Source organism: Nyctereutes procyonoides, unplaced genomic scaffold (genome assembly GCF_905146905.1).
Source record: "Nyctereutes procyonoides isolate TBG_1078 unplaced genomic scaffold, NYPRO_anot_genome, whole genome shotgun sequence".
NCBI classification, from domain to species: domain Eukaryota; kingdom Metazoa; phylum Chordata; class Mammalia; order Carnivora; family Canidae; genus Nyctereutes; species Nyctereutes procyonoides.
In genome coordinates, this window is record NW_026575030.1 from 23,975,460 (window position 1) to 24,003,208 (window position 27,749).

Consider the following 27,749-nt stretch of genomic DNA (forward strand, 5'->3'; position numbering starts at 1 on the left):
AAAATCTCATTGGGGAAACAACCCATCTAAACGTTTCTAAAGCAACCTATCAATAGTCAACAACAACAAAAAAGTCTTTTTAAAAAATTTTATTTATTTATTCGAGAGAGAGAGAGAGAGAGAGAGAGAGAGAGGCAGAGACACAGACAGAGGGAGAAGCAGGCTCCATGCAGGGAGCCTGATGTAGGACTCGATCCCAGGTCTCCAGGATCATGCCCTGGGCTGAAGGCGGCGCTAAGCCGCTGAGCCACCCAGGCTGCCCACAAAAAAAGTCTTAATACAAAATGAATTCACAATATCTAAGAGTATGTACATTTGTGACAAGAGGGTGGTGCAGTGGACTGAGAAAGATTAGTTCAGAAGATATGAGTTTTGAATCTGATCTCAAGTTATGATGGGTATGAACTGGCAGGAGTCGCGGCCTGGGTGGTCTTTAAAAGGACTCGATCGGAGACACACAAAAGTGGTGTCTGAAAATCACAGACTGGACCAGTCAGGGGATCTAGATGGAGCTGTAAGTTGTGTGCTTAATATACTGCTCTGTCAGGGGTTGTAGAGAATACAAACGATAACTTGGCATTTATCCACTGCTTCTTGGGCACAAAGACCAGGGCCCTGGCAAGCCTGAGAGGGAATCAGGGTTGATGCAGCTCCCCTGCTCAGCAGAGGCACCTTAAGGATGGAGATCATGTTTTGTTCATCTTTGTAGCCTCAGGGCCCAGTCTAGCCACGCATCTAGGTGTTCCGCAAATTATTGATGAAAAAGTGAAGGGGGCAGTGGGAAGAAGGGCTGCAACAGAGGATGACAAAACATATAAGGTTATATATTCTTTTTATTCCTAGATCAGTGATATCACACTTAATTTTCTCCTATGGCCACAATCAAATAGACTTAGTTATAAGTGAAAAAATACCACTTATTTTCTACAAGGCAATTAGGAAAGAAGACTAGGGAACCCCACACGATGAAACGTTGATTTACTAAGTTATTATTAATATGCCACTTTAAAATTAAAGTAGAAACATCCTAGCTGAATAACTTACTCTTTAACTAAACCTTTATTATATTTATTTATGGCCAGCAACATTAAGAACTTTAAAATGTTTGAAGGGTGCCAGTGCTCCCAAATTGGAAATTCTGATTGCGCTTTCAAAGTGAAGTATTCATTTACATCTATTAGCAGTGCCTGGTGCCTGGATTGGGGCACCTGGGTGGGGCTCAGTGGTTGAGTGTCTGCCTCTGGCTCAGGACATGATCCCGGGCTCCTGGGATCGAGTCCTACACTGGGGTCCCCATAGGGAGCCTGCTTTTCCCTCTGCCTATGTCTCTTCCTCTCTCTGTGTGGCTCTCATGAATAAATAAATAAAATCTTAAAAAAAAAATTTAAGAAGTACCTGGGTTGCCTGCAAAGGGAGCCGAAGCCACCAGGATGATTTATGGGGGTTTGAGCAGAGTCGGGGTGGTGGTGGTGGAAGGATACCATCCCCTGTAGTGTGCTGAGAGCTAATGAGGAGCTAGTATTAATGAAAACACAGCCCGTGTGTATGCAGTCCATCTCTGAAAGAACAGATGAAGAACTGGTAAAAGTGGTTGCCTGTAGGACAGGTGGGGGCGTGGGGAATCCAAGGGACCCAGCAAGAGGGAGGCCTATTTCCACTGAAGACTTTTTTTTTGTCTCATTTGTACTTTCTTTAATCATGTACTGCTTTCTTTAAAAAGAAAAATAATTAGGAGGTAGAAATTTCTCAAGAAATTTTACACTCTCTTTAAAACAAAACAGAAAATTCACACAGAAATAGCCAAAAGGGATGGCAGTGGGACAGGAAATGAAACCATGTATTGGTAAAGGTTAAAACAAATCCCAGGGAATGCTCAGAATCTTGGAATTGGGCGGTATAAGGCAGCAAGGGGCTCATGGACGTTTGCAGTCAGAATTGTATCATCCACACACTTTACCTAATTTCTGAATAGCCAAATGGACTCATGGCAATTAAATGGTCCCTCCTTGGAATTATGAGTTTCTATCTCCTGTTAAATGATATTTTGTGCAAAACAAACAAATGATGTTTTGTGAATTTAGGATCCTCAAAAGTAGTTTTCAAAGCTCCTCAGCAAAATAAAGACTTAAGAAAAAGTGATTTAACAATGAATCCTATCTGTTTTTTGTTTTTTGCTTTTTTTCCTTTTCAGACAGATGTAATTGTTAATTCTGTAGATCCGCAATATGGTCTCAGATTAGGACCTGTGTCAAAATCAATTCTACAACAAGCAGGAGATGAACTAGAACTGGAATTTAATAAAAAAATTACCAAGATACATCAAGGTTCTCAGTTGGTACTGGTCACAAAAGGATATAAATTGTCCTGTCAATGTGTATACCATGTGTTGTGGGACTCAAGATGTTTCAGAAAGTCTAAGGTAAGTTCAGAATAAGTGTATCTTTACGTAGTTCCACCGTCTGTGTAGTCTTTGCTGAGTTCCCATCATGTCATTACATTTATTAAAGGTTGGTAAGTGGGTTAGTCCTAATTTTTTACCACTCGGAAAGGCAGAGAAAGTGTTGTTGTCCCAAGTTATCTTAAGAAAGTTAGCTTACAACACTAGTGAAACAATCAATGTGATTCATCATATCAGCAAGAGAAAAACCAAGAACCATATGATCCTCTCATTAGATGCAGAGAAAGCATTTGACAAAATACAGCATCCATTCCTGATCAAAACTCTTCAGAGTGTAGGGATAGAGGGAACTTTCCTCGACATTTTAAAAGCCATCTACGAAAAGCCCACAGCAAATATCATTCTCAATGGGGAAGCACTGGGGCCTTTCCCCTAAGATCAGGAACAAGACAGGGATGTCACTCTCACCACTGCTATTCAACATAGTACTGGAAGTCCTAGCCTCAGCAATCAGACAACAAAAAGACATTAAAGGCATTCAAAGTGGCAAAGAAGAAGTCAAACTCTCCCTCTTCGCCAATGACATGATACTCTACATAGAAAACCCAAAAGCCTCCACCCCAAGATTGCTAGAACTCATACAGCAATTTGGTAGCGTGGCAGGATACAAAATCAATGCCCAGAAATCAATGGCATTTCTATACACTAACAATGAGACTGAAGAAAGAGAAATTAAGGAGTCAATCCCATTTACAATTGCACCCAAAAGCATAAGATACCTAGGAATAAACCTAACCAAAGAGGTAAAGGATCTATACCCTAAAAACTATAGAACACTTCTGAAAGAAATTGAGGAAGACACAAAGAGGTGGAAAAATATTCCATGCTCATGGATTGGCAGAATTAATATTGTGAAAATGTCAATGTTACCCAGGGCAATCTACACGTTTAATGCAATCCCTATCAAAATACCATGGACTTTCTTCAGAGAGTTAGAACAAATTATTTTAAGATTTGTGTGGAATCAGAAAAGATCCCGAATAGCCAGGGGAATTTTAAAAAAGAAAACCATATCTGGGGGCATCACAATGCCAGTTTTCAGGTTGTATTACAAAGCTGTGGTCATCAAGACAGGGTGGTACTGGCACAAAAACAGACACATAGATCAATGGAACAGAATAGAGAACCCAGAAGTGAACCCTGAACTTTATGGTCAACTAATATTCGATAAAGCAGGAGAGACTATCCCCTGGAAAAAGGACAGTCTCTTCAATTATTGGTGCTGGGAAAATTGGCCAGCCACATGCAGAAGAATGAAACCAGACCACTCTCTTTCACCATACACAAAGATAAACTCAAAATGGATGAAAGATCTAAATGTGACACAAGATTCCATCAAAATCCTAGAGGAGAACACAGGCGACACCCTTTTTGAACTTGGCCACAGTAACTTCTTGCAAGATACATCCACGAAGACAAAAGAAACAAAAGCAAAAATGAACTATTGGGACTTCATCAAGATAAGAAGCTTTTGCACAGCAAAGGATACAGTCAACAAAACTCAAAGACAACCTACAGAATGGGAGAAGATATTTGCAAATGACGTATCAGATAAAGGGCTAGTTTCCAAGATCTATAAAGAACTTATTAAACTCAACACCAAAGAAACAAACAATCCAATCATGAAATGGGCAAAAGACATGAAGAGAAATCTCACAGAGGAAGACCTAGACATGGCCAACATGCACATGAGAAAATGCTCTGCATCACTTGGCATCAGAGAAAGACAAATCAAAACCACAATGAGATACCACCTCACACCAGTGAGAATGGGGAAAATTAACAAGGCAGGAAACCACAAATGTTGGAGAGGATGTGGAGAAAAGGGAACCCTGTTACATTGTTGGTGGGAATGTGAACTGGTGCAGCCACTCTGGAAAACTGTGTGGAGGTTCCTCAAAGAGTTAAAAATAGACCTGCCCTATGACCCAGCAATTGCACTGTTGGGGATTTACTCCAAAGATTCAGATGCAATGAAACGCCGGGACACCTGCACCCCGATGTTTCTAGCAGCCATGTCCACAATAGCCAAACTGTGGAAGGAGCCTTGGTGTCCATCGAAAGATGAATGGATAAAGAAGATGTGGTTTATGTATACAATGGAATATTCCTCAGCCATTAGAAACGACAAATACCCACCATTTGCTTCAACGTGGATGGAACTGGAGGGTATTATGCTGAGTGAAGTAAGTCAATCGGAGAAGGACAAACAGTGTATGTTCTCATTCATTTGGGGAATATAAATAATAGTGAAAGGGAATATAAGGGAAGGGAGAAGAAATGTGTGGGAAATATCAGAAAGGGAGACAGAACATAAAGACTCCTAACTCTGGGAAACAAACTAGGGGTGGTGGAAGGGGAGGAGGGCGGGGGGTGGGGGTGAATGGGTGACGGGCACTGAGGGGGACACTTGAGAGGATGAGCACTGGGTTATTCTGTATGTTGGTAAATTGAACACCAATAAAAAATTAATTTATTAAAAAAAAAAAACAAATCCAGACAAGCTGAATCTAAGATGAAAAACAATCACTGCAATTAGAGAGGAGCATTTGAAGAAGCATGAAAGCCCCAAGGGGAAAGATGCCTTCCACATGGGGAGATTGGGTAAGTCTTCATGGAGGAAGGAAATGGCGCTTGAGTGTGGTTGCCAGATTTAGCAAGTCAACATACCATGCCAACTTGGTGTGGAAGTGGACACAGGAGGTAATTGCATTAGGGCAATGTGAAGATGTGCAAAAGAAGGACATTCTTAGAAGCAGTGGATCAGGAGCACCTGGCTGGCTCTGTAGGTTAAGCATCTGCCTTTGGCTCAGGTCATGATCCTGGGGTTCTGGGATTGAGCCCCATGTCAGGCTCCCTGCTCAGCAGGCAGTCAGCTTCTCCCTCTTCCTTTGCCCCTCTCCCCTGCTAGTGCTCTCACTCTCTCAAATAAATAAATAAGATCTTCAAAAAAAAAAGTTAGCTTACAATATTACCTAACTCATGTCTAAATTGTAAGCTGGGGGCACCCAGGTGACCCAGTAGTTGAGCATCTGCCTTTGGCTCAGGTCGTGATCCCGGGGTCCTGGGATTGAGCCCATATCGGGCTTCCTGCATGGAGCCTGCTTCTCCCTCTGCCCATGTCTCTGCCTCTCTCTCTCTCTGTGTGTGTCTCTCATGAATAAATAAATAGAATCTTTAAAAAATAATAAAAATTCAAAAAAATTTAAGCCGGCATATTGTAAATAGACCTGGAAAGGGGGGGCTGCCTCAGCTAGCACACCTGTTCACCTCACCCTTCTGTGACCCTGTTGGCCTTTCCCTAAGCAGACCTGGAATTTCACCTCTCCCTATTTCCCTCCATCAGTTAAATGCCAGGAGGTCCTGGGATTCCTTTTCCAGTGTTACTCCAGGTAAATCTGTTACCTGGGGTGTCTTCCTACCTATGCTTGTGGTAGAGATTGGCTTTCCGGCTAACTTTGCCACACATAAAAGAGTAGGTGGGACCCACTCAAATGTGGAGAGAGGGAGACAGTCCCCTTCTCTACCTTTGTTTCTCTCTATTTTGTCACCATTTCTGGCCCTCCTTTGACTGAGAGCCCTCTAATCCCACACTGGCGCTCTAGTCACTCTCTGCCCCCTGAGTTTTCCAAGGCCCTTTCACAGGCAACCATCCTGTACTAGAATTCAGTTTGGATGTTGAAACATTGATGCAAAGTGTAAGTCTGCCAAATATGTTAGCACTTCTCCAGAAGCAATCACATAGGACATTCGGACGTATCTTAAAGATGTTGGATAGAGCTGCTTACTTACTTTACCCTCTGTCTCCTTTATTAAACTTTTCCAAGAGCTCTTTGTTTCAACCTGGAAGCAGCAAGTAAGTGGCGATAAATTGGTGGTTGGCTCTCTGACCCAGGGAGATGGGCAAGGCCTTATGAACTGGGAGAAATCATCGGATCCCAATACCCTGAAGAGCATAAGACAGAGCCCTAGATTACTTCTGTTGCTCATCATCTAACCTAAGTCTGCAGTGGGTTCCCATGGAGGGGAACTTCCCCTGCTCTCTAAGGAGGCATGGACACGACCCTTAGGGAGAATAGAGATCGGCATTGCAAAGTATGGGCAGGATCCAAGGGGCAAGGGAGGTTTTATTTGGACTCAAAGGCTCATCTGTTTTTCCTCCAGGTGCTGAGAATTGCGGTGAAGGAATGTTTGGAGAAATGCCTTGAACTAAATAAAACTTCTATTTCCTTCCCCGCCCTGGGGACTGGAAACATTGGTATTCCGAACAATGTAGCAGCCAAGATCATGTTTGGTGAAGTTTTAAATTTTGCCAAGCACCATTTGAAAAAACAATTAACTGCAAATTTTGTGATCTTTCCAGAAGAACTGGAGACCTATAAGGTCAGTTAATATTAGAGAAATGTCCTATGGTCCATTCATTCTGTCGTTTGATAACATCTATGTAGTATCGCCAGCCTAAGACGTGAGCTAAGCACTTTACAGCACAGTGATGTTCTAACTCGGTAAATTTAATTTTTTTTTAAATTGCCCACCTCCAACCTAGTGAAGAATGTCTGTAAAGAAGTCATGTTGGGGCACCTGGGTGGCTCAGTGGTTGAGCATCTGCCTTGGTTCAGGTCGTGATCCCGGGGTTCTGGGATCTAGTCCCGATTCAGGCTCCCTGCAGAAAACCTGCTTCTCAGAATCTCTGCCTATGTCTCTGCCTCTCTCTGTGTGTCTCTCATGAATAAATAAAATCTTAAATGAAAAAAAAAAAGGGGAGAAGATGGGAGCCCTGGTGGCCCAGCAGTTTGGTGCCACCTTCGGCCTGGGGTGTAATCCTGGAGACCCGGGATCGAGTCCCACGTTGGACACCCTGCATGGAGCCTACTTCTCCCTCTGCCTGTGTCTCTGCCTCTCTCTGTCTGTCATGAATAAATAAATAAATAAATCTTTAAAAAAGAAGAAGAAGAAGAAGAAGAAGAAGAAGAAGAAGAAGAAGAAGAAGAAGAAGAAGAAGAAGAAGCCATGTTACCCAGCTACCTAACTTCCCTCTTTTCCCTTGTTGGCCGCCTTCATTCTCAACTCTGCTCTTCAAAGGTAAGCAACCTTCCAGTTTCTTTTTTCTTTTTTTTTTTAACCTTCCAATTTTTTTTCATCCTTCCTCTGCTCTTCTCTCTTCTCTCCCTCTCTGAGAATATAAGTATTCTTACAATTTCTGCAAAGTTCTGTTTTGTGAGCCACCTTCAGACCCATATAACTAACCCTCCCTCATTCCACTTGGTTATCTGATTGTCCTCTTAAATCCAACATATTTAAGACAAATTCCTTGTCTTCTCCTCTTCAATCAGTCAACTTCTTGGGGCAAGTTAATATATTTTTCTGTGCTTCAGTTTCCTCATCTTTAAAGTGGGATAAGAGGGGCCCCTCGCTGTCTCAGTCCATAGACCATGCAACTTTTGATCTTGGGGTTGTGAGTTCGAGCCTCGCTTTAGGCACAGAGCTTATTTGCAAAAAAAAAAAAAAAAAAGTAAAGTGGTAATAATAACCACCATCCTATGGAGCTGTTGTGAACATTAAATGAGTTAATACACATAAAACACTTACAACGTTACCTGGCCCACAGGTAAGCCCTCTGTGAAGAGGAGCCACTGTATCAGCTGTAATGAACTGTGATTCATGGAATGCTGACCTGAGTACGAAACCAAGTGACTTGTTTGTTATCTTTTCTTCCCAATTAGATTATTTCACAGCAGAGGTACATTTGGCTACTTTCTCTGTGTCCCCAGTACTGTCCCCAAATTCAATCTCTTGTTTAACTTCTCTGTAGGTGACCTCAGAGGGAAGTCCATCGTGGTCTGATACAAATTGGAGGGATTGTGTGTAGGAGAGTGGGTCCCTGTGTCTGAGGGCAGACGTCTGTGTGTCTAGCTTCTTTAGTTTTTGCTTCATCTTAGCTTTTGGTTTTAGAATGGGCAGAGTAAGTGGAGTTTCTTTCTTTCTTTTTTTAAGATTTTATTTATTTATTCATGAGAGACACAGAAAGAGGCAGAGGGAGAAAGAAGCAGGCTCCCCACAGGGAGCCCGATGTGGGACTTGATCCCTGGACCCTGGGATCACACCCTGAGCAAAAGGCAGATGCTCAACCACGAAGCCACCCAGGCACCCATAAGCTGAGTTTCTAACGTGTGAAAAGGTCCCTGATATATTCCCCGTAATGAGTATGTGGTGCTGTGCTGTCCTGCCTTTAAAGTACCATCTCTGTGCTTTCTTCTTGCTTAGCTGGCACTTTGAGAAGGGACTGTCATGATGTTAAGGAAGACTAAAAAAAGGAAATGAAATAAGTTACAGCAGCTTAAAATAGTTTTTCAAGACAGATTTCTGGTTCTGCCAATAGCAACATCCAAGGGCTAGGACAATTTTCCAGGCATATGTCTGGGGTTTGGATATAAGGGGTCTTGCTCAGTGTCTGGCAGAGAGAGTGGCTCTGAACACTAGTCCTCTGACTTCTCACTCTTCCACCTCTCAGTCTGTCTCGAGGTCAGTGGATGCCATTTTCATCTCTCCCTACAAGAAAATGAACTTATACTTGTTCTAGCTTTTGCTCTTTGCTGGAACAAGTGTATAGGTTCTTATTCCTTTTGCTGCTTGACTAGACCCAGGGAGGTTTGTATTGTTTGCTGGTATTCATTGCTGACTTCAAACTGTGAATGTGACATCACTGAAGGTGGAGTTGGGAAGAGATGTTCATGGTGAGCTCTCATTAGCCAATGTCAGCCAGCTCCAGGACACCACTGTGTCTCATCCACAGCTGACCTGCAAAATCTACCCAGTGAAGTAGCTCACCTTCCAGACAAAATGAAACACTATCGATGGGCCCAGATAGATGCCCTGAGCACATCCCTGAACTGCTCAGGAAGTGGCATCTTCCTACAAGGGAAAATTAATTGCTTCTAGAAAAGTTCTGTTCTCTTCAATACACAAACAAAAATGTATGTGGTGATTCAAAAAATTATAAAGATCACCCACAATCTGAGAGCTCCCCTAGGCATTGCTAATAAAAACATCTGCCATGTATTGCATCAGCCAGGCACTGTGCTAAGGAGAAACTGTAGAAAAATCTAGCCTCCTCCTCGTTATTTACCATCTTTCCAATGAAGTAATCACTGCCAACTGAACCAACTTTAAACAAAAGAGTTAGTAGGTATAGTCATTCCAAACCCTAGCAGACATTTCGTTTTTTCAAATGGACTCTATGTTAAAGGGTCTGCATGGCAACACATGCCAATCTTTGTCTGTTGATTGCCGTAAAAAAATAATTACAACAATAGCTCACATATGCTTATTATGTGCCAGGTTCACTATTAGGCACTTAACAAGAATTGATCATTTACTCAATCTACAGACAAAGCTTGGTGTGCACATAACTTATTTAAATAAGTCTCTGTTTTATTAATTACAAGAGCATCTGCCCATTTTTGTCTTCAGTGACATAGCCATACCTTTGGTTCAGTGTCTAATATGTAATAAGCAGAGCATTGATATTTGTGGAATGAGTGAATGATTATATTTTGCCTTGGGATATGCATTCTTTTTTTCTTTTATACCAGATTTTGGTTTTCTTTCTGGTTTTCCTATACTCGTTTCCCCTAGGTGTTCTAATAGTTCGTGGTACTGCGTAATTTGGTGCTGTGACTGCTGTTCCCTAGGACTGCTGTAGATTTGTGGCAGTGGGGATGGGGATTGACAGAGTGGATAAGGCCAAGTGTGGTATATGCAGGTGGAAAGAGGGATTTTGTTGACTTTGCCTGAAATCCCCACTTATGACTCTGCTCTCTTTTGCTTCTGATAGACTTTCAGCGCTGAAATGGCAAAGAATAAGTCCAAGCTACATCATTCCAATAATTACAGTGGTGAGTAAGAAATTCATGGGCTTGGAAGTAGAGCCCACCCAACAGAGTCTCATTCTATTTTTCATCATCTGAACTAATGGAAGGGACAAGAATAAGAAATAAGCCAAATATATCTCACTGTGCTTTTATTCAGATACTAACTGGCTCAGTATCTGAACGTGATTCTACTTTTGCCCAGTTCAGTCTCATGTTATGAATAGAGAGGCTAAGCCACAGTGAGTAATCCACAGTGTGGGTAGCTCATTCATAGACAGAGGTCTATAATTTTTCTCTAAGTTCTGCCCTCCATAAGCTGACTAAGCCTGTTACGCTTTTTGCTCTGAATGAGGTTACATCTAAATAGGATTACTCATTAGCCATGATAGAAAACATATCTCAGTAATACCAGATAATAATAAGTGGATTAACCTGACACTCCCCATACCTGAGTAATCCCTGGGATAATAACTGAAACTTTAAACAAACAAACAGAAATATGGATAGGCCCTAACTCTACAGATTTTGATTTGGGAGCTCTCCATCTGGGCCAAGCATGTATATTTTTCAGTGGCTCCCTAATCAGTTTTGCTGCTGAACTAGGTTTGGGGATCACTGGACTAAACTAATCCTGATTGATGTTGGAGAAAGATTAAATTTGTCTTATAACTCCTATCCTTTAGTGAAGTTTGAGTCGATGGAATTGGAAATACCTCATGACAACTAGGATGTATACTTCTGAAATAATAGTCTTTTACTCTACAGTATTCTAAGAACATTCTAAAAACACTAGACATTCGACCAGCAATAGAAACTGCTAGGATATTTCCCACTAGGGTCCCAATGATTTGCTATACCCTTTAATAGAAGACTTCACTTATGGATGTGCAGTGGTCCAGCAGTGCTGGATATGAAGGAGGAGGATTCTTGAAGAGCTGTGGTCTGTGACTGTGCCTCTTATGAATCTTTATCTGTAGAACAATGATAATAACAGACTTTTGTGAGGATAATTGGAGATTATGCATGTAAAAATGTTCTGTAAATTGCAAAGCATTAAATGAAGGCCAAAGAATAATGAATGAGAGGATCCACAGGGCCCAGAGGAGGGAGAAATTCAGACCTGAAGGCATCAAGAGTAACTTCCTGGACAAGTGGTTCTAAGTTGGGCTTTGAGGATGGTGGATTTTCAATGGCTAGAGCTGGTGGGTTGGGGCACCCAAGGTGAAGAAAACCCACAGCAGCTAACAAATGCAGTGCATGGGTAGAGAACCACCCTGAATCTAGGGAAAAAGGTAGATAGGAGTTTTAGGTGAGGATAATATGGAAAAGAAACATACAAATGTCTCTATGTGATTGGTCTGCATAAGAGGGCCAGGCGTTACCTTTGATTTCAGTCATTTTTAAGAACACCTGTAAAAGAATTGTAATTATAGCATAGGACAATAATTGACAATAACGGTTAATGATGATGATCTCAGATTATGAAGGAAAAGTTAAACTATTTAGGAAGGCAGGGAAATGTGTTTTCATTAGAAATATTTAGCTAATAAACTAAAAAAGTCATTTAACTAATAAATATTTAACTAATGTGTTTGGTGCTAGAAGTGTATCCTTTAGTGATCTGAAGAATGAGTTACACAGAAGAACAATTCTTTTTTTCCCAGTAATGATGGGTAAATGAAGTATCACCATATTTTGTTTCTAGTTTTTTCCTAAAAAGCAATATAAATTCCCGGGCAGGGGAAGGGTTAAAAAACAAACAAAACCCCTATGCCTTCAATTTAAGAACCCTTTGTCATTTCTATTGTCTAAACCATTGGCTTTTTCTTTTTTTCTCTCAGACCCTCTCTTACTTCTAGGTCTCTCTCCTGATACTGTTTCACAGTTCCCGATACCACCCAACTGTTCTATCAGGGGGAAGGATGCTAATTTCCACTACTAACCTCAGATTGCTTACGGGGAGCAGAATCACATGAGTGCTAGAGGCAGAGTGCCCACCCCTGCTAGCTCCATGGCCACCACTTATTAGTCCTAATAACCATGGGCAAGTAACGTAATAACTCTGAATAAGTTTCCTCATTTGCAAGATGGGGCTGTTAATAGTACTTATATCATAAGATTGTGAAAAGCAGACAAAATAATTTATGTGAAGCACTTAGAACGATGCCTAGAACATAGTAAGTGCTCAATTTACTTTTCCCCTTCAAAATATGCTTCTGAGATTCATCCAAATAGCTCAAGTTTACTCCTTTTCATTGGTATAACAATATTCCATTATTGAAGGACGTCTGGGTTATTTCCAGTTTTTTGCTGTTACAAACGAAAATGTGAGCTTTCTTATACATACCTCCTGAAACACATGTACAAAAATCTCTTTACACAATATATAATTGTGGGGGTAGTGGTGCCAGTTTTACATTCATCATAGATATATACAGGAGTTCCAGTTGCTCTATATCAAGTGTTCCCAACACTTGATATTGTCAGATTTGCCACCAGTCTGGTGGATAATTTTTCATATCCCTGATTACCAGTGAAGATGAGCATCTTTTCACACATATATAGGCCATTTGTGTTCTTCCTTTTTCTTGATAATTTGAGGGAATTCTTTTTTCTTTTAAAGATTTATTTGACACAGAGACTGAGAGCACAAGAAGGGAGAGCGGCAGGCAGAGGGAGAGGGGGGAGCAGGCTCCCTGTGGAGTTGCGAGCCAGATGGGGGACTTGATCCCAGGACCCCAGGATCATGACCTGAGCCAAAGGCAGACACTCAACCCACTGAGCCACCTAGGCGCCCGAGAGAATTCTCAATATATAATTCTAGATACTGCCTCACCTATGAATTTCCTCTCATCTAGTCTATTGCCCTTTAACCTTTTTTTTTTTTTTGCAATTTGGGTTGAGAATTACTATAGTCCATCAGAGATTCTACTTCTTTATATATATCTTTGCTCCTTTTGGAGGGGGGTTATAGAGAGGGGTACACATGAGTGGGTTGGAATCAAGTTCCTTGACATTTTCTGCTGGGATATACCATGTCAAGCAGCAGGAGCTGGTAAGCTCCAAATTCTGTGGTGTAAAATGTCCTGTTACATACAGATAAGACATGAAGAGGAACCCCAGAGAGTAGAGTTATGGGTATTTCTTCATGATACTTGGATAATTTTCTAATTTTTCAAAAATGTGTTATTTTTATAATCAGAAATACATATTTTTCTAAAAGAATTTTCACTCTCTAAGCTCTATGGCTTTCAGAGATGTTTGATTTCAAAGTCGGTAGGAGCAGAGGTTAAGGAAAATCTCAGTCAGTGGAACATAAAGGCATACTTCATTTTATGGTACTTTGTTTTATCATGCTTCAGATACTGTTTTGTGTTTGGAGTTGTTTTGTTTTGTTTTGTTTTGTTTTTACAAATTGAAGGTTTGTGGCAACACTGCGCCAAGCAAGTAAGTTGGTACCATTTTTCCGGCCGCATTTGCTCACTTCATGTCTCTATATAACATTTTGGTGATTCTTGAAATATTTCAAACTTTTTCATTGTTATATTTGTTGTGATTTGTGATCCTGATTATGGCTCATGGAAAGCTCAGATGATAGCATTTTTTAGCAACAAAGTATTTTTTTTAAAGATTTTATGTATTTATTCATGAGAGACACAGAGAGAGAGAAAGAGGCAGAGACACAGGCAGAGGCAGAAGCAGGCTCCATGCAGGGAGCCCGATGTGGGACTCAATCCTGGGACTCCAGGACCACACCCTGGGCCAAAGGCAGGCACTAAACCGCTGAGCCACCCAGGGATCCCCAACAAAGTATTTTTAAACTATGTACAGTGTTATTTTAGACATAATGCTATTGCATACTTAGTAGACTACAGTATAGTGTAGATATAACTCTTATATGCACTGGAAAACCAAAAAAAAATTCATTTGACTTGCTTGATTGCAACATTCACTTTATTGCAGTGGTCTGGAACCCGATCTATGGCTCTGAGGTATGACTATGATGGTTAACATCTAGGCTGATATCACAAGATGAACTCACCTGTGAATTGACAAAAGCAACATAGCAGGGGCAAGGCAAGATAAAGCCGACCCCTTACAGGCTAAACTCTGTTCTCAAGGAGGCTGTAAACCATACATTTAGATTTCCTTCATATCTGGCACAGCTCTTAGAGGTACGCACGTAATTGAATCTGCTGCTGCTGGCAACAGTCACAATATCCTCGAAACAAATGTTCGCTTTAGTGTTTTGTTCTGCTCTGGTTTAAAACCCACCTGCCTTCTGTGGATGTTTATGATACTCTTTTCAGTCCCCAAGTTGACCAGAGAGGAGAAAAGAGAAAATGGGCTCAAACCTAAATCTCCTGCAATCAGTCTGATGGGATCCAACCTGGAAAAGATGAAGGAGGCCCAAGCGTGGATCCAGAGGATACTGAGCCCCCAGAATCCACATATCATTGAGAATAATCATATCCTCTACCTTGGGAAAAAGGAACATGACGTTTTGACTCAGCTTCAGAATACCTTAAGGGTCTCTATCTCAGAGATTATCAGTCTGGAAAAGGCAATTTTAGAGATCAAAGGAGCCCAAGCTGACATTATTGAGGTTGTTCTGAACATTGAACATATGCTGTGTGAAGTCCAAGAGGAAATGGCAAGAGAAAAGGAGCTAGCCCTTTGGAGCTTGTCAGGTGAGTAACTTTAAATTGGAAAGTCAGCTCTTGCAACTATTCCTTATGGTGTGAGTGCATCTGCTCTATGTATGTGGGTCAGAGATAGTATGGGAGCGAGAGCAAACATGCTGGTTCTGTGTTAGGCCATAAACTTTTATAACCATTTTTTTACTCTCTTTCTACCAGCAAGGTTACTTAGTAAATGAACACACACACACACACACACAATGCACACACACAAGATTGTATTTACTTGACTTGGGTTGCTTGAGAGGCAATTAAATGGGAAAGCCTCAGGCAACGCAAGCCCTGGTTCTGGGGGAGAAAAATACATCCCTAATTCTACAAATAGAGCATTCAAATATGGACACATTCCATTTGATTAATTCATTTCTTTGAATTTTATTGCAGCTACGTATTTGTTGCTGGCAGCGTTAGGAAAGTTGAAATTACTTTGAGCTCACCAAAGTAAATTATTCATTTGTACTGTGAAGTACACTTAAGGATCTCCCATTCAGTGGGGCAAAATTCATCATGATGACTGGGATTTGGGTCTGGAGAGATCCTTTTAACATAGCCCAAGAGCTAACTAGGAAAAATTTACTGTTGTAAATGCCACCTTGGGAAACAGAGGTTTATTTCATTTATTTACTTGACTTATGTAAATTTTATCTGTGATATGTGCCAAGCATCCTGGTGGCTGCTGGAGATACAGTGATAAGATGGACATTGTTTCTACCCAAAATCTAATTGAGGATACTGAGATGCAAGCAGGTTCGTTATGAAAGAGGGTGAAAGTGCTCTATGAGAGCACCTCGGACAGGCACTGTGATGCTGTCATTTAGAATGTATATTTGGTCATTCGGGTGATCAAAACATATTTGTTATATATATTTGGTCTTTGTCCACATTCCTGGCTTACAGCTCTCATAACCCTTGGATTTCCTAAGTGTTGAGAGTGATAAAGGTGTCTTTTGTTACATATAGGAGGGGACCTTGGAAAGCACCTAAGGGTGGAGACTGGTCACCAGGAGATCCAATCTACGATTAGAGGATTGGAACTTTTGGTATCCCCCAGCCCAACAATCTAAGGAAGGGGCTGGAGGCTGAATCATTTGCCAATGGTCAATGATTTAATCAGCGTGACTAGGTAACAGACCTCCAAAAAAAACCAGGAAGACAGGTTCAGAGAGCTTCCAGGTTGGTGAGCCCATGGAGAGCTAGGGAGAGTGGCTTGCTGGGAGAGTGCATGGAAGCTCTGCCCCCTTTTCCCATTCCTTCCTTGCCTTATGCAACTTTTCAGTCTGGCTGTTCCTGAGTAATATACCTGTACAGTAAACCAGCAATCCAGTAAGTAACATGTTCCTCAGTTCTGTGAGCTGCTCTAGCAAATTTTTTTAATTAAAGATTTTATTTAAAAAAATTAAAGATTTTATTTTATTCATGAGAGACAGAGAGAGAGGCAGAGACACAGGCAGAGGGAGAAACAGGCCCAGGACTCCAGGATCATGCCATGAGCCAAAGGCAGATGCTCAATCACTGAGCCACCCAGGTGTTGCTTCTCCAGCAAATTAGTTGAACCCAAGGAGGAACTCATGGGAACCTCTCTGATTTATAGTCAGCCAGTCAAAAGTACAGGTAGCAATCGGAACTTCCAACTGGTGTCTGGAATCCAAGGAGAAGGTCATTGGAACCTCTAGTTTGTAGCTAGTCAGCCAGAAGCACAGGTAACAACCTGGCTTTTGACTGGTGTCTGAGGTGTGTGTGTGTGTGTGTGTGTATGTGTGTTGGGGGGCAGTCTTATAGGATTGAACCCATAACCTGTGGAATCTGATGCTATCTTTGGGTAGATAGCAGCAGAATTGCTTGCTTGTGTATACGGGAAACCCTCCTACACACAGACATTGGCTTTGGGTCTCAGCATACCTATTAAGACACCTAACCCAGTCTTGGGAGGTCAAGGGAAGCCTTCTCAGAGGAGGTGTCACAAATGGTGAGTGAAGAATAAATAACAATTAATAAGGTAAAGAAACTTCCAAGCAATCAGACCAGGGTCTAGATTAAGCAAGACTTTGTAAATCACATGAGATTTCAGAGTTTTTCTTGAAACAAGGGGGAACCTTGAAGGATTTTAGCAGAGATAAGGTCAGTTTCATACTGTAGAAAGATCACTGAAATGTTGATGAGTTTGGCACAAAAATTCAGATGTAAAATTTCAAAGAACACCTTACTTGCACCTTGTTTGTAAAAATAATTCAGGCAGACATGGTCAAAGTCAGTTGGAGTTTACAATAAATATTGTATCTCCATTCCTTAGAAAAACTCAGGGGGCAAAAAATGACAAAAATAAGACACAAGGATGAGGCCAAAGATTATGATTTCTACTTAGCTCTTGAAACTTAAGGACTGTGGATATTTAAACTGACCGCACTATGCTCCCCAGGAGAACGAGAGACAAGACTGGTCTATGAAGCTTGTGGCATTACTTGAAACTAACTGCATTCATACCGTTGACTCCTTCTCCCAGCTATTGGCAGTTAGTCCTGTAAGTCCCTTGTTCTGCTGCAAGGTGGCATTTTTGATAGCTGATGACTAAGCATATCTTTCTACAGCAGTGTTTCAGTCTCCTACACACCCTCTTCTCAATCAAATTAAGACCTTCATTAACAAAATGGATAGATTTGTAATGAGTTTTTACTACAAGGATCATCAACTATCCACCAGAATAAAATTTTAAATTAATAGAAGTTAGGTATTTCCTCTTTGATGCTGCCACTGTAATGCTTCCTGAGGAGCGCTTCTGACAGCAGCGGTTTGTGGATCTTTTGAGTCTCTGATGCCCAACCCAGCACCAGACAGGTGATAAGAGCTCAGTAAATGTTTGCTGAACTCAAGCGAACTGAACTCTGTTACTATACGTTATGAATGTCAGCTGTTGCTCTCGAGGTTTAATTTATAATCTCTTCCTTTGCAATGTCCTGGCATTGGAGTTTCTCTGCTATGGAATTTTGTCCCTCCCGCATTCCAGATGTATAACTTGGCCCCTCTAGAATTTCTTTGGATTTATAATCTGCTTTTTGTGGTTAAATTGAGCCCATTCAATTAAATAATGTGCTAGGAATTAGGTCATGTTCGTATACTTGGGCTTAAGTCAAATTGAAAATAAACTGAGGGGCCCCTGGGGTGACTCAGTTGGTTAAGCGTTTGCCTTTGGCTTAGGTCATGATCTCAGGTTCCTGGGATCCAGCCTGGCATCATCGGGCTTCCTGCTCAGCTGGGAGTCTGCTTCTCCATCTGTCCTTCCTCCCTGCTCACGTTCTCTCTCTCTCATAAATGAATAAAATCTTAAAAAAAAAAACTGAAAGAAAATAAGTCTTTTGGGGGGTTTCTGTTTGTCTACCTATATGTATATTTATTCCAATAAGGAGTTGTTAGGCAATAACAGGTGTCCCTTGAATTTAAAAAAGAAGGTAGGAGGGATCCCTGGGTGGCGCAGTGGTTTACCGCCTGCCTTTGGCCCAGGGCGCGATCCTGGAGACCCGGGATCGAATCCCACGTCAGGCTCCCGGTGTATGGAGCCTGCTTCTCCCTCTGCCTGTGTCTCTGCCTCTCTCTCTCTCACTGTGTGCCTATCATAGATTTAAAAAAAAAAAAAAAGTAGGAAAGTAGAGAGAAGGAACAAAAGAAGGAAAAAAAGGAAGGAAAGGACACCATAAACTCTTAATCTCCAAATTCTCCTCTCTCTGGCTGGGTGGCATAGGAGTCATGTATATACCCAACATTCTGCTTTGCCACTTACAGAAAGCCCTGGCGAAAGCCCAGTGTGATTCTGGGCAAGTCACCTAACTTCTCCGAGTTTCAATTTCCTTATTGGCAAAAGTGTGTGAATTATTCCAGCGACAGTGTTGTGATGTTCAAATGAAGTTGAGATATGAGATCTTTTTGAAAATCTTGAAGTTTGGGATCCCTGGGTGGCGCAGCGGTTTGGCGCCTGCCTTTGGCCCAGGGCGCGATCCTGGAGACCCGGGATCGAATCCCACGTCGGGCTTCCGGTGCATGGAGCCTGCTTCTTTCCTCTGCCTGTGTCTCTGCCTCTCTCTCTCTCTCTCTCTCTCTCTCTCTCTCTGTGACTATCATAAATAAATAAAAATTTTAAAAAATCTTGAAGTTTTATGTAAATGTCATGCTATTTTTCATCACACCTTAATGTTTTGTCATGCCTGTATCTTTTTGTTGATGAGCATCCTGGCTAGAAATATAAACATTTTCTATAAGCAACACAATTATATATCATTGTTACAACATTGATGGGGGAATTATACATTAATGATATTTTTTCTCTCACCCCTTCAGCCTCATAATCCAAACCATGTGAGGACAAATTTATTAACCCCCTCTTTTAGCCTATGACTTCTCATTAGGTTGTACTCTCCTAGCATGTCCTGAACATATAAGGCTCACAATGTAAACTGGTTAATCCACCCCTTTAAATTTCTATAATTTGTTTTATTGAATTTCTTTACAACCCTCTGTCCTCTCACAGAGCATTGAGATAAAGTGCTGTGTTACTCATTTTTAGGACAATGGACTGATGGGCAACCCAAAAATCAGGATGAAATGAAAAGGAATAAGTTTCTGAGATGCCTAAAACTTTCAGCTGAGGAAATTCAGGATCAGAAGAAACTGTTTGAAAACTGTGGTTTGCAGGTTATAAAGGTATACTTAATTTAAGGGAAAGATTTGATTCGTCTTGCTATCACTTGGTTCTGTAGCCAAAAGAATAATTCACCCGCTGATGACTCTAAGCCAGCTACTTGTTGGCCCAAAACCCTGGGATTAAGACAGAAAGTGGGGCAGGGGTGTGGGCAGGCACAAAGGGTGTAGTTGGAAAGGAGGTAGAGATGATGCCAGGATGTACAGAAGCACCAATCAAGATTCAGGGCAAACCTATCTGCCTGTCTTGAAGCAAAATGAAAGAAATGGAATAGCATTTATCACACCATATTATAATTGTTTACCTAGTTTTACTTCTCACTAAACTATGAGCTTTTAAGAAGGCAACAACTGTGTCTACACTGTTGACCATTTCATTACCAGTGCCTGGCATGGAGTGACTGCTCACTGAATGTTTTTTTTTTTTTGAAAGATTTACTTATTTTTTCATGAGAGACATAGAGAGAGAGGGAGAGACATGGAGAGGGAGAAGCAGGCTCCCCACAGGGAGCCTGATGCGGACTCGATCCTGGACCCTGGGATCACGCCTTACCCAAAGGCAGTCACTCAACCGCTGAGCAGCCCAGGGGTTCCTGCTCAGTGAATTTTTATTAAGTGGATTTATCAAAGAAGGGACAGGGAATTTTAAAGAGACAAATCAAAGCAGCAGAGGGTTGGGCCAGGAGAGACTCTTAAAACACTCTACATGAAATGCAAGTTGCATGCCGCCATATGCACATACGAGCCTTTATGTGTGAAGCAGGGTATCAAGCAATGTAAATAGCGGTTCTTACTTTTTCCCAGTTTTTTTCAGTTTTTCATATACTTGGGTCATAGGTGGAGAAAATAGACAATTCCGTTCTCATGGCTGTCTTCCAAAAAAAGAAGAAAGTGATGGAAGAGAGAACACATGGGAAACCTGTGAGCTGCAGGTTGTTTCAGCAAGTTCCTTTCCAGTTCTGTGAAGCAGTATGCAGAGTTGGCTTTCAAAGAATGTACTCGGTGCCCTGCGGTAGGTGTCAGCCCCTCATCTTCAGGGCCTCCGTAGGTGGGGATGGGTGAGCAGGCCTCAGCAGGTGACTCACCACGCATAGTATTTGTTGCTGTGGTGAGGGGAATCACTTGCAGCTGGCATATAGTGATAAAGTTATTTGGGAAGGGTCATATTTTTTGTCCTTCATATGTTTTGTTGCTGATGGGTTTAATGTTGATGAAAATGTTAGCAGTAAGATCTACAGTTCACTGGTTTTCTCTTTTCTGTGGTTATGTGTTTTATCTGCAGAGAACACTTTGAAGCTTTTTGTTGCTGTTTTTATCTCCATAAAATTTTATCACCACTACCAAACTTCATCCCTTAATTAAAAGGGCATTTTCCTGAACTTGGTATTAAGTTGCTCTTTTCTGGGGCACCTGGGTGGCTCAGTGGTTGAGCACCTGCCTTTGGCCCAGGGCGTGATCCCAGGGTCCTGGGATCCAGTCCTGCTTTGGGCTCCCTGCTCAGTGTCTCTGCCTCTCTCTGTGTCTCTCATGAATAAATAAATAAATAAATAAATAAATAAATAAATAAATAAATAAATAAATATATTTTTTAAGTTGCACTTTTCTCTTTCATCTTCTTCATTTCCTATAGACAGCTAGTGAATGAATTAGATATCTTATGGCAGGTGAAGTGAATGACATCTTGAGATCCTTTTCAGCTATGGGAGTTCTACTATGTGTAGCTTCTGTGTCTTTTTTCAGTTGTACAACAATAGTGCATACTTAATGGCCATTTTTGTCACCTTTAGATCTCTCCAAAGGAGGCTAAGAAATTTAGTAATAATCATGGAGAATACCTAGCAATGTGGCTTGGTTTTACCTGATCCATTGACTATGTTCCTGCTAAAGAGCAAGAACCTTTACCTTTCAAACTATATAGCATGATCCTTGCTGTGAAGCCAACTCCAAGTCTTGATTTCTAGAAAGCACAGGGTCTGGTAATCTTCATCTCTTTGCCCCAGACAGAAGAACTTAAGCAATACCTGAAGTAAAAATTGAACATGAAAAATTCCTGGGGACAAAAATAGGTAAATGAATGCCCACCAAGAAGTCTTTGAGTGTAACCTGAAGAGGGTTATTGACAAAGTCTTAAAAATTCACAACTTCTATTTGCTCCTGACCCCATCATAACTGGCTTTCCTGCATTCCCCACTCCCTGCCCCTACTTAAACTACTCTAAGACCATCACTAGTTTTTCAACTCCTCTAGTGCCTTCTTTTTGGTCCTGTGGCAGATGCTGCTAGTTGCCTGACATCTATACAGAGCTTTCTTCCTAAAGAACACATACACCACCTCCCAAGGAAGACAGCCCCAAAGTCTCACCCTGTCTCATCATCAGCCTCAAGTCCAAAATGTCCTCTCTTAAAGCATGAAAGCAAAGTAATTGCCCCAACCCACTCATTATATAGTGCCAGGAGAAGGAACAGGAAAAGTGCAATAAAAACTCCCATTTCGGGATCCCTGGGTGGCGCAGTGGTTTGGCGCCTGCCTTTGGCCCAGGGCGCGATCCTGGAGACCCTGGATCGAATCCCACGTCGGGCTCCCGGTGCATGGAGCCTGCTTCTCCCTCTGCCTGTGTCTCTGCCTCTCTCTCTCTCTCTCTGTGACTATCATAAATAAATAAAGAGAAAAAAAAACTCCCATTTCTAAAGGAGAGAAGGAAAGTCACTGGTCCATACCACTAATCACCTGCTGCTGGACATGGATAGTGAGGACTCTTCAGGGAGTGGATTAAGACCCTTGTTTCCTTGTTTTGCACTCTGGGAAGAATCTTCCATATGCGTTGGTGCCCTTGGTCATTTCTAGGCCGGCTCCCTACCAGGGGTCCATGGATTGCCTCAGGGACCAGAATGCTCCCAGGCTACTGACAGCCAGGCTTGCAGTTTCTTCAGCAATACAGTTCCTTTAAAACCTCTGCAGGCATGAAGCCTGTTTACTTTTGGTCAAGTTTCTGTCTTTAAAACCCAGCCAAAGGTCTTGTCTCCATCTAGTCTTTAAGATTCTGGTCTTTTACCTACTGGCCTCTGTGCTCTGTCCACATCCCTAGCTCTAGGCTTAAAGCCACTGCCTGAGGCAATTCAGATGATAGACTTATTGGGAAGATAGTGCCCATAATGTGACTTGCACTGACGTGTCTGGTGAGTGGGCTTAACCAAAGGTGCTTGAGAAACCCAGGAGACCTTTTATCACCACTGAAATTGTTTTGCAACTCTTCTTTTTTCACCCAGTTTTCATTTGGAGTACAAAGGCTCTTGGCCTTTTTTCTTTTTTCTTTTTTTGCAGGGGGTTCCCTGCAAGGTTCCGAATTATGGGACTGTTGGTCAATTTAGATGGCCAACTATAGGCAAAGGGGGCTTCTATTAACAAATCTTTATATATATATATTTTTCTATCTTGGCTTGCATTCCAGCCAGTTCTGATTTCATCTCTTGCTTGTAGGGCTAGGCTGAATGTAGCAAGAAGGAGCCACCATGCTTGCAGGTATTTTTTTTATTGGGTTCATTCATTCATTCCACAATGAGCACATTCTATAAGTCAGGCCCTGTGCTAGGTGGGAGGAATACAACAGTAAACAAAACACACAGAGTTCCTGCCCTTATCCTTTATAATCTGTGAGTCCATCTGTTGAGTATTTTCTGAAGTTCTAAAGGAAGCCTTGTTTTTTTTTTTTTTAAGATTTATTCATTTATTCATGAGAGACGCAGACTGAGAGAGAAAGAGAGAGAGAGAGAGAGAGGCAGAGACACAGGCAGAGGGAGAAGCAGGCCCCCCACAGGGAGCCCAATGTGGGACTTGATCCTGGGATCACACCCTGCTGTGAAGGCAGACACTCAACTGCTGAGCCACCCAGGTACCCCACCCCCTGTTTTTTTTTTTTTTTAACTCTACAATGTCCCCCTGGGTGATTGCACCTATACCTATAGCCTCAACTCCTACCTCTAGGATGACTTACAAATTTGTATCTCTAACCTTCTTCTCTCCTGACCTGTAGGTCCATATTTCCCATTGTCTTTGGAGTATTTCTGCCTGGAAGTTCTATAGCCACCTCAGACTGAACTCTTACCTTGGCCATGCTTTTCCCTAAGAAATATGCACTTTTATTTCCCCCACCCACCCACTCAACCTATACTCCCTAACCTCGCTAATACCATCACTATCTATCTCCTGGGTCTCCTAGCTGGAAACTTTACCATCTTCTGTTCCTTCCTTCCTCTCAGGTCCAGGCAGTCACACAGTCCTTTTAGGTTCCCTCTCAGTGTCATTCTCAGCCCAGCCTCACCTCTCTGTTCCTCTGCCTTTGCTGCTCTTCCCCTGGGCCTAGACGATGACCAGGTCCTTTCCTTGCCTCACAGCCCTGTCCTTTAGTTGACCTATCCTTTACTCTGCTACCAGAATTATCATGCTAAAAACACATGTGCCTGTTTAATATCCTAGTTGCCATGTGCCTTCCTAGTTGCTTACAGGGTTGAACTCCAGCTTGGTTGGCCCAGCATGTAAGGCCCTAGCCCCCGCCCCCACCCCCCATTATCTCACCAGGGTCATCACTCACTGTGCTCCTCCACACTTCAGCCAGGAACTTCTTAGGGTTTCCTAAATGTGCGGGATATTTCATGCCTCTGGAATACCTTCCTCCTTACCCGTTTTATCCCTGCAAAGTCCTATTCCTTCTTCCAGACTTTGCTCAGATGGCATTTTCCTGGCTGACACCCTCACTCACTCCTGCAGGCCCAGGGGGCTGCTTCCTACATTCCTTTGTTACTGTATCTGTAAGTCCAAGTACAAACTCTACAGGTCCCCAGAACTCCAGTATGGGGCTTGTCTTCTTCACAGCTCTAAAATGGAACTTCACCTGCCTTTCAGGCTCCCAGGTCTACAAACAGGGAAGACTCCCATCTTGATGGTTCAAGAGGAACTCAGTCATTTTCAGAGTTGTCTCAGCCCCTTTGGGGTTAAAATTCAGTTCCTGCAAGGTTTTTCTCCTCCTTCTCTTCTGAGAGTGCTGTAGATGATGTGACAGGCATTGTGGGGAGGGAGGTCTCGTTCTGCAGCTGTCTGTTCTCTGGCTTCCAACGTCCTCTGCTAGATAAACCACCTTGGTCATTGGCACCCTCCCGTGCTTAAATTTATGGTGCCCCTTGCTCTCAGGGTCTACACAGGGCACTGTTTTACATGCCGAGGTTATTCCTCTCTTGACCATGGTTGGTGCCCCTCCTGTAGCACAGGAAATTTTTGAGTGTGCCCATCCTTTAAGGTGAAGTGCAAGGTCTTGTGTGGCAGTCCTCACCTGTTCCGGACGTCATCCCCAGGCACTGCTGCTTTCCACTTAGCTGCCAGCTGGATGAGGAGCCTGCATCCACTAGAGTTGGGCAATGAATGGCCCCTTCTACTCTGGAAGTCTCTCCCTCCCCATTTTTCTGAGATTCTTGTTCTGCACCATCTTAACTCCCAGGGCTCTCTTGAGGGAGTGGGGCGGTGAAGTGAGTCCCTTCTCAGAATCCCCAAGAGTTCTAGTCGTGTCCTCTCTGATTCTTCTCTTCCCACCAGGCAGAAGAACTTTTATTTAATTGGAAGTGTGAAAACTGTTCTAAGAATATTTTATCCTTCTCTCTTCTGTTACATATGGCATGAACTCTATGCTCTGAATCCTTCCTTTAGGCTTTTGAACTTAGGGTTCAAAAACCCCTTTTCCTCTCCCAGAAAACCTTTCAAGACCATAATCTATGCTTTGATTAAAAATAATTATATATGCTATATTGTGTGCCTGGGTGGCTCAGTTGGTTCAGCCTCTGACTCTTGGTTTTGGCTCAGGTCGTGATCTCAGGATCCTGGGATCCAGCCTGGAGTCATGTGCCACACTCAGCAGGGACTCTCCTCTGCCTCTCTCTCCCCTTCCTTCTGCCCCTCCCCTTGCTCGCACTGTCTTTCTAAAATAAATCTTTTTTATTTAAAAGATTTTATTTATTTATTGATGAGAGACACAGAGAAAGAGGCAGAGACATAGGCAGAGGGAGAAGCAGGCTCCAGGCAGGAAGCCCGATGCAGGACTTGATCCCGGGACTCTGGGATCACATCCTGAGCCAAAGGCAGACGCCCAACCACTGAGCCACCCAGGCGTCCCTCTAAAATAAATCTTAAAAAAATTATATATGAGATATATAGAGACAAATAAGTAGCAAGAACTCGGTGGAGGAACTAAGATCAAGAAGAATGTTCTAGGAAAGAAATCTTTGATTTTTATCTCAAGATACTTTTCTCTCTGCATAAAATTGTTCTGTGCTTTAACCGTTTACATGTGGGAAGCTCCCTTTGTGAATTTTTGAGAATAGGGATCATGTCCTAGTCATTCTTTGAAGCCCTAGAGCTGTATTGTCCAGTTGGTAGCCACCAGCCACACGTGGCTATTGAACACTTAAAATGTGGTTCACCTGAATCGAGATGTGCTGTAAATGTTAAATATACACTGATTTTAAAGATCACTACCTGAAGGAAAGAATGTAAAATATCTCCTTAATAATTTTTCATATTGACTATATGTTGAAATGATAACATATTGGATATAACAGGTTAAATAAAAATTATTAAATTAATTTTACCTGATTCTTTTTACCTTTTTCTGTGGCTACTAGAAAATTTTAAGTTGCAGATATGGCTTACTTCTGTGGTTCAGTGCTGCTCTTGAGCCTACAACAATATTCGATTAAATCTGTAGTAAATGTAAAGAAAAAGGGAAGAAGGAGAGTAAAAAGGAAGGTGGGTATATTTAAATGTAAGCTATTATTATGCTGATCATCATCAATGATGATTTGTCTGAAGAGATTGACTTTAGGTGTTTTTGCAATAGACAAGGACTTGAGACCAGGAGGTGGTGATTATTTGGAGGACTAGAGAGAGAATATGTATTAATACCCACATAGGCAATATGGTTCATAATAATCATAATAATCTTTTAATTTGTTTTCTTTTATCAGACCTAAAATATGGAATTGGTATATACTTCACCAAGAACCTGAAAAACCTAGCAGACCAGATCAAGAAAACATCTGCTACAACTGAACTGATATATGTGTTTGAAGCTGAAGTACTCACAGGCTCCTTCTGTCAGGGTCATCAGTTAAATATTCTTCCCTCACCGTTGAGTCCTGGAGACATAGATATCCATGACAGTGTGGTTGATGATGTCTCCAGCCCTGAAACCTTTGTTATTTTTAGTGATACTCAGGCTATGCCCCAGTATTTGTGGACTTGCACCCAGGATCATGTACGGCCACAGGATCACTCATCAGGACCAAGGATGCTGTCTTCACAGCAGGCTGGAGCAAGATTCTCAAGGGGTAGCTCTGTCAATTAGGCTCCACATCATTTTAACAACTGACATTTGCTTGCTTTGGAGGAACTATCCAAATAATGATCATCAGTGAGTCAAAGTCTGGTTTGAAAATGTCATATGGGTTGAACATATGGACCTATCAGGTTATTGAAGGAACCCAATACAAACTACATCTTAATCCTTTCATCTTTGTCTTCATCTTTGTCTTCATCTCTATTGGGATGGGTAGATCCCAATCCAAACACTCTCAGAACCACTCCCTCTCCTTCAGGATGCTCTTTCATCTCTTTTACTATAGGTAACAGCAAAAATGTTTTACATATAATGAAGAAGTTTCTCTATTATATAATCCATACCTTTTTATTTTCTAAAATAATAGAGTAGCAGCCTGATGATTTTTGATTTTCCAGAGAATCTTATATGTTGTTGGAGATATCAAAATAAAGCACCTTTGTATGAGTAACTGACTTTGAAAAGTTATATGTAAAATGACATTATTCAAAGTGGAAGGACATCAAAAGGTTGATATTCTACTGATATCCTGTTTGGAATCAGCCATATCAAGCAATGCCACTCAAGCATCATGAGGCCAAATGACTTATTTTTTTAAGATTTATTTATTTTAGGGATCCCTGGGTGGCGCAGCAGTTTGGCGCCTGCCTTTGGCC

General features: G+C 41.8%; 1 protein-coding gene across 4 annotated transcripts in view; it reads left to right on the top strand.

Moving 5' to 3' along the window:
* Nucleotides 1–27,544, top strand: part of PARP9 (poly(ADP-ribose) polymerase family member 9) — a 36,798-nt gene extending 9,254 nt beyond the window's left edge. For all 4 annotated transcript variants that reach the window (XM_055316435.1, XM_055316437.1, XM_055316436.1 and 1 more), the window contains 7 exons: nucleotides 2,192–2,419; nucleotides 6,623–6,841; nucleotides 10,293–10,353; nucleotides 14,640–15,020; nucleotides 19,582–19,718; nucleotides 20,553–20,727; nucleotides 26,723–27,544. In XM_055316435.1, the coding sequence (XP_055172410.1) occupies nucleotides 2,192–2,419; nucleotides 6,623–6,841; nucleotides 10,293–10,353; nucleotides 14,640–15,020; nucleotides 19,582–19,718; nucleotides 20,553–20,727; nucleotides 26,723–27,102 (1,581 nt within the window). In that variant the 3' untranslated portion in view covers nucleotides 27,103–27,544. The remainder of the gene's footprint in view (nucleotides 1–2,191; nucleotides 2,420–6,622; nucleotides 6,842–10,292; nucleotides 10,354–14,639; nucleotides 15,021–19,581; nucleotides 19,719–20,552; nucleotides 20,728–26,722) is intronic.
* The last annotated feature ends 205 nt before the right edge of the window (nucleotides 27,545–27,749 follow it).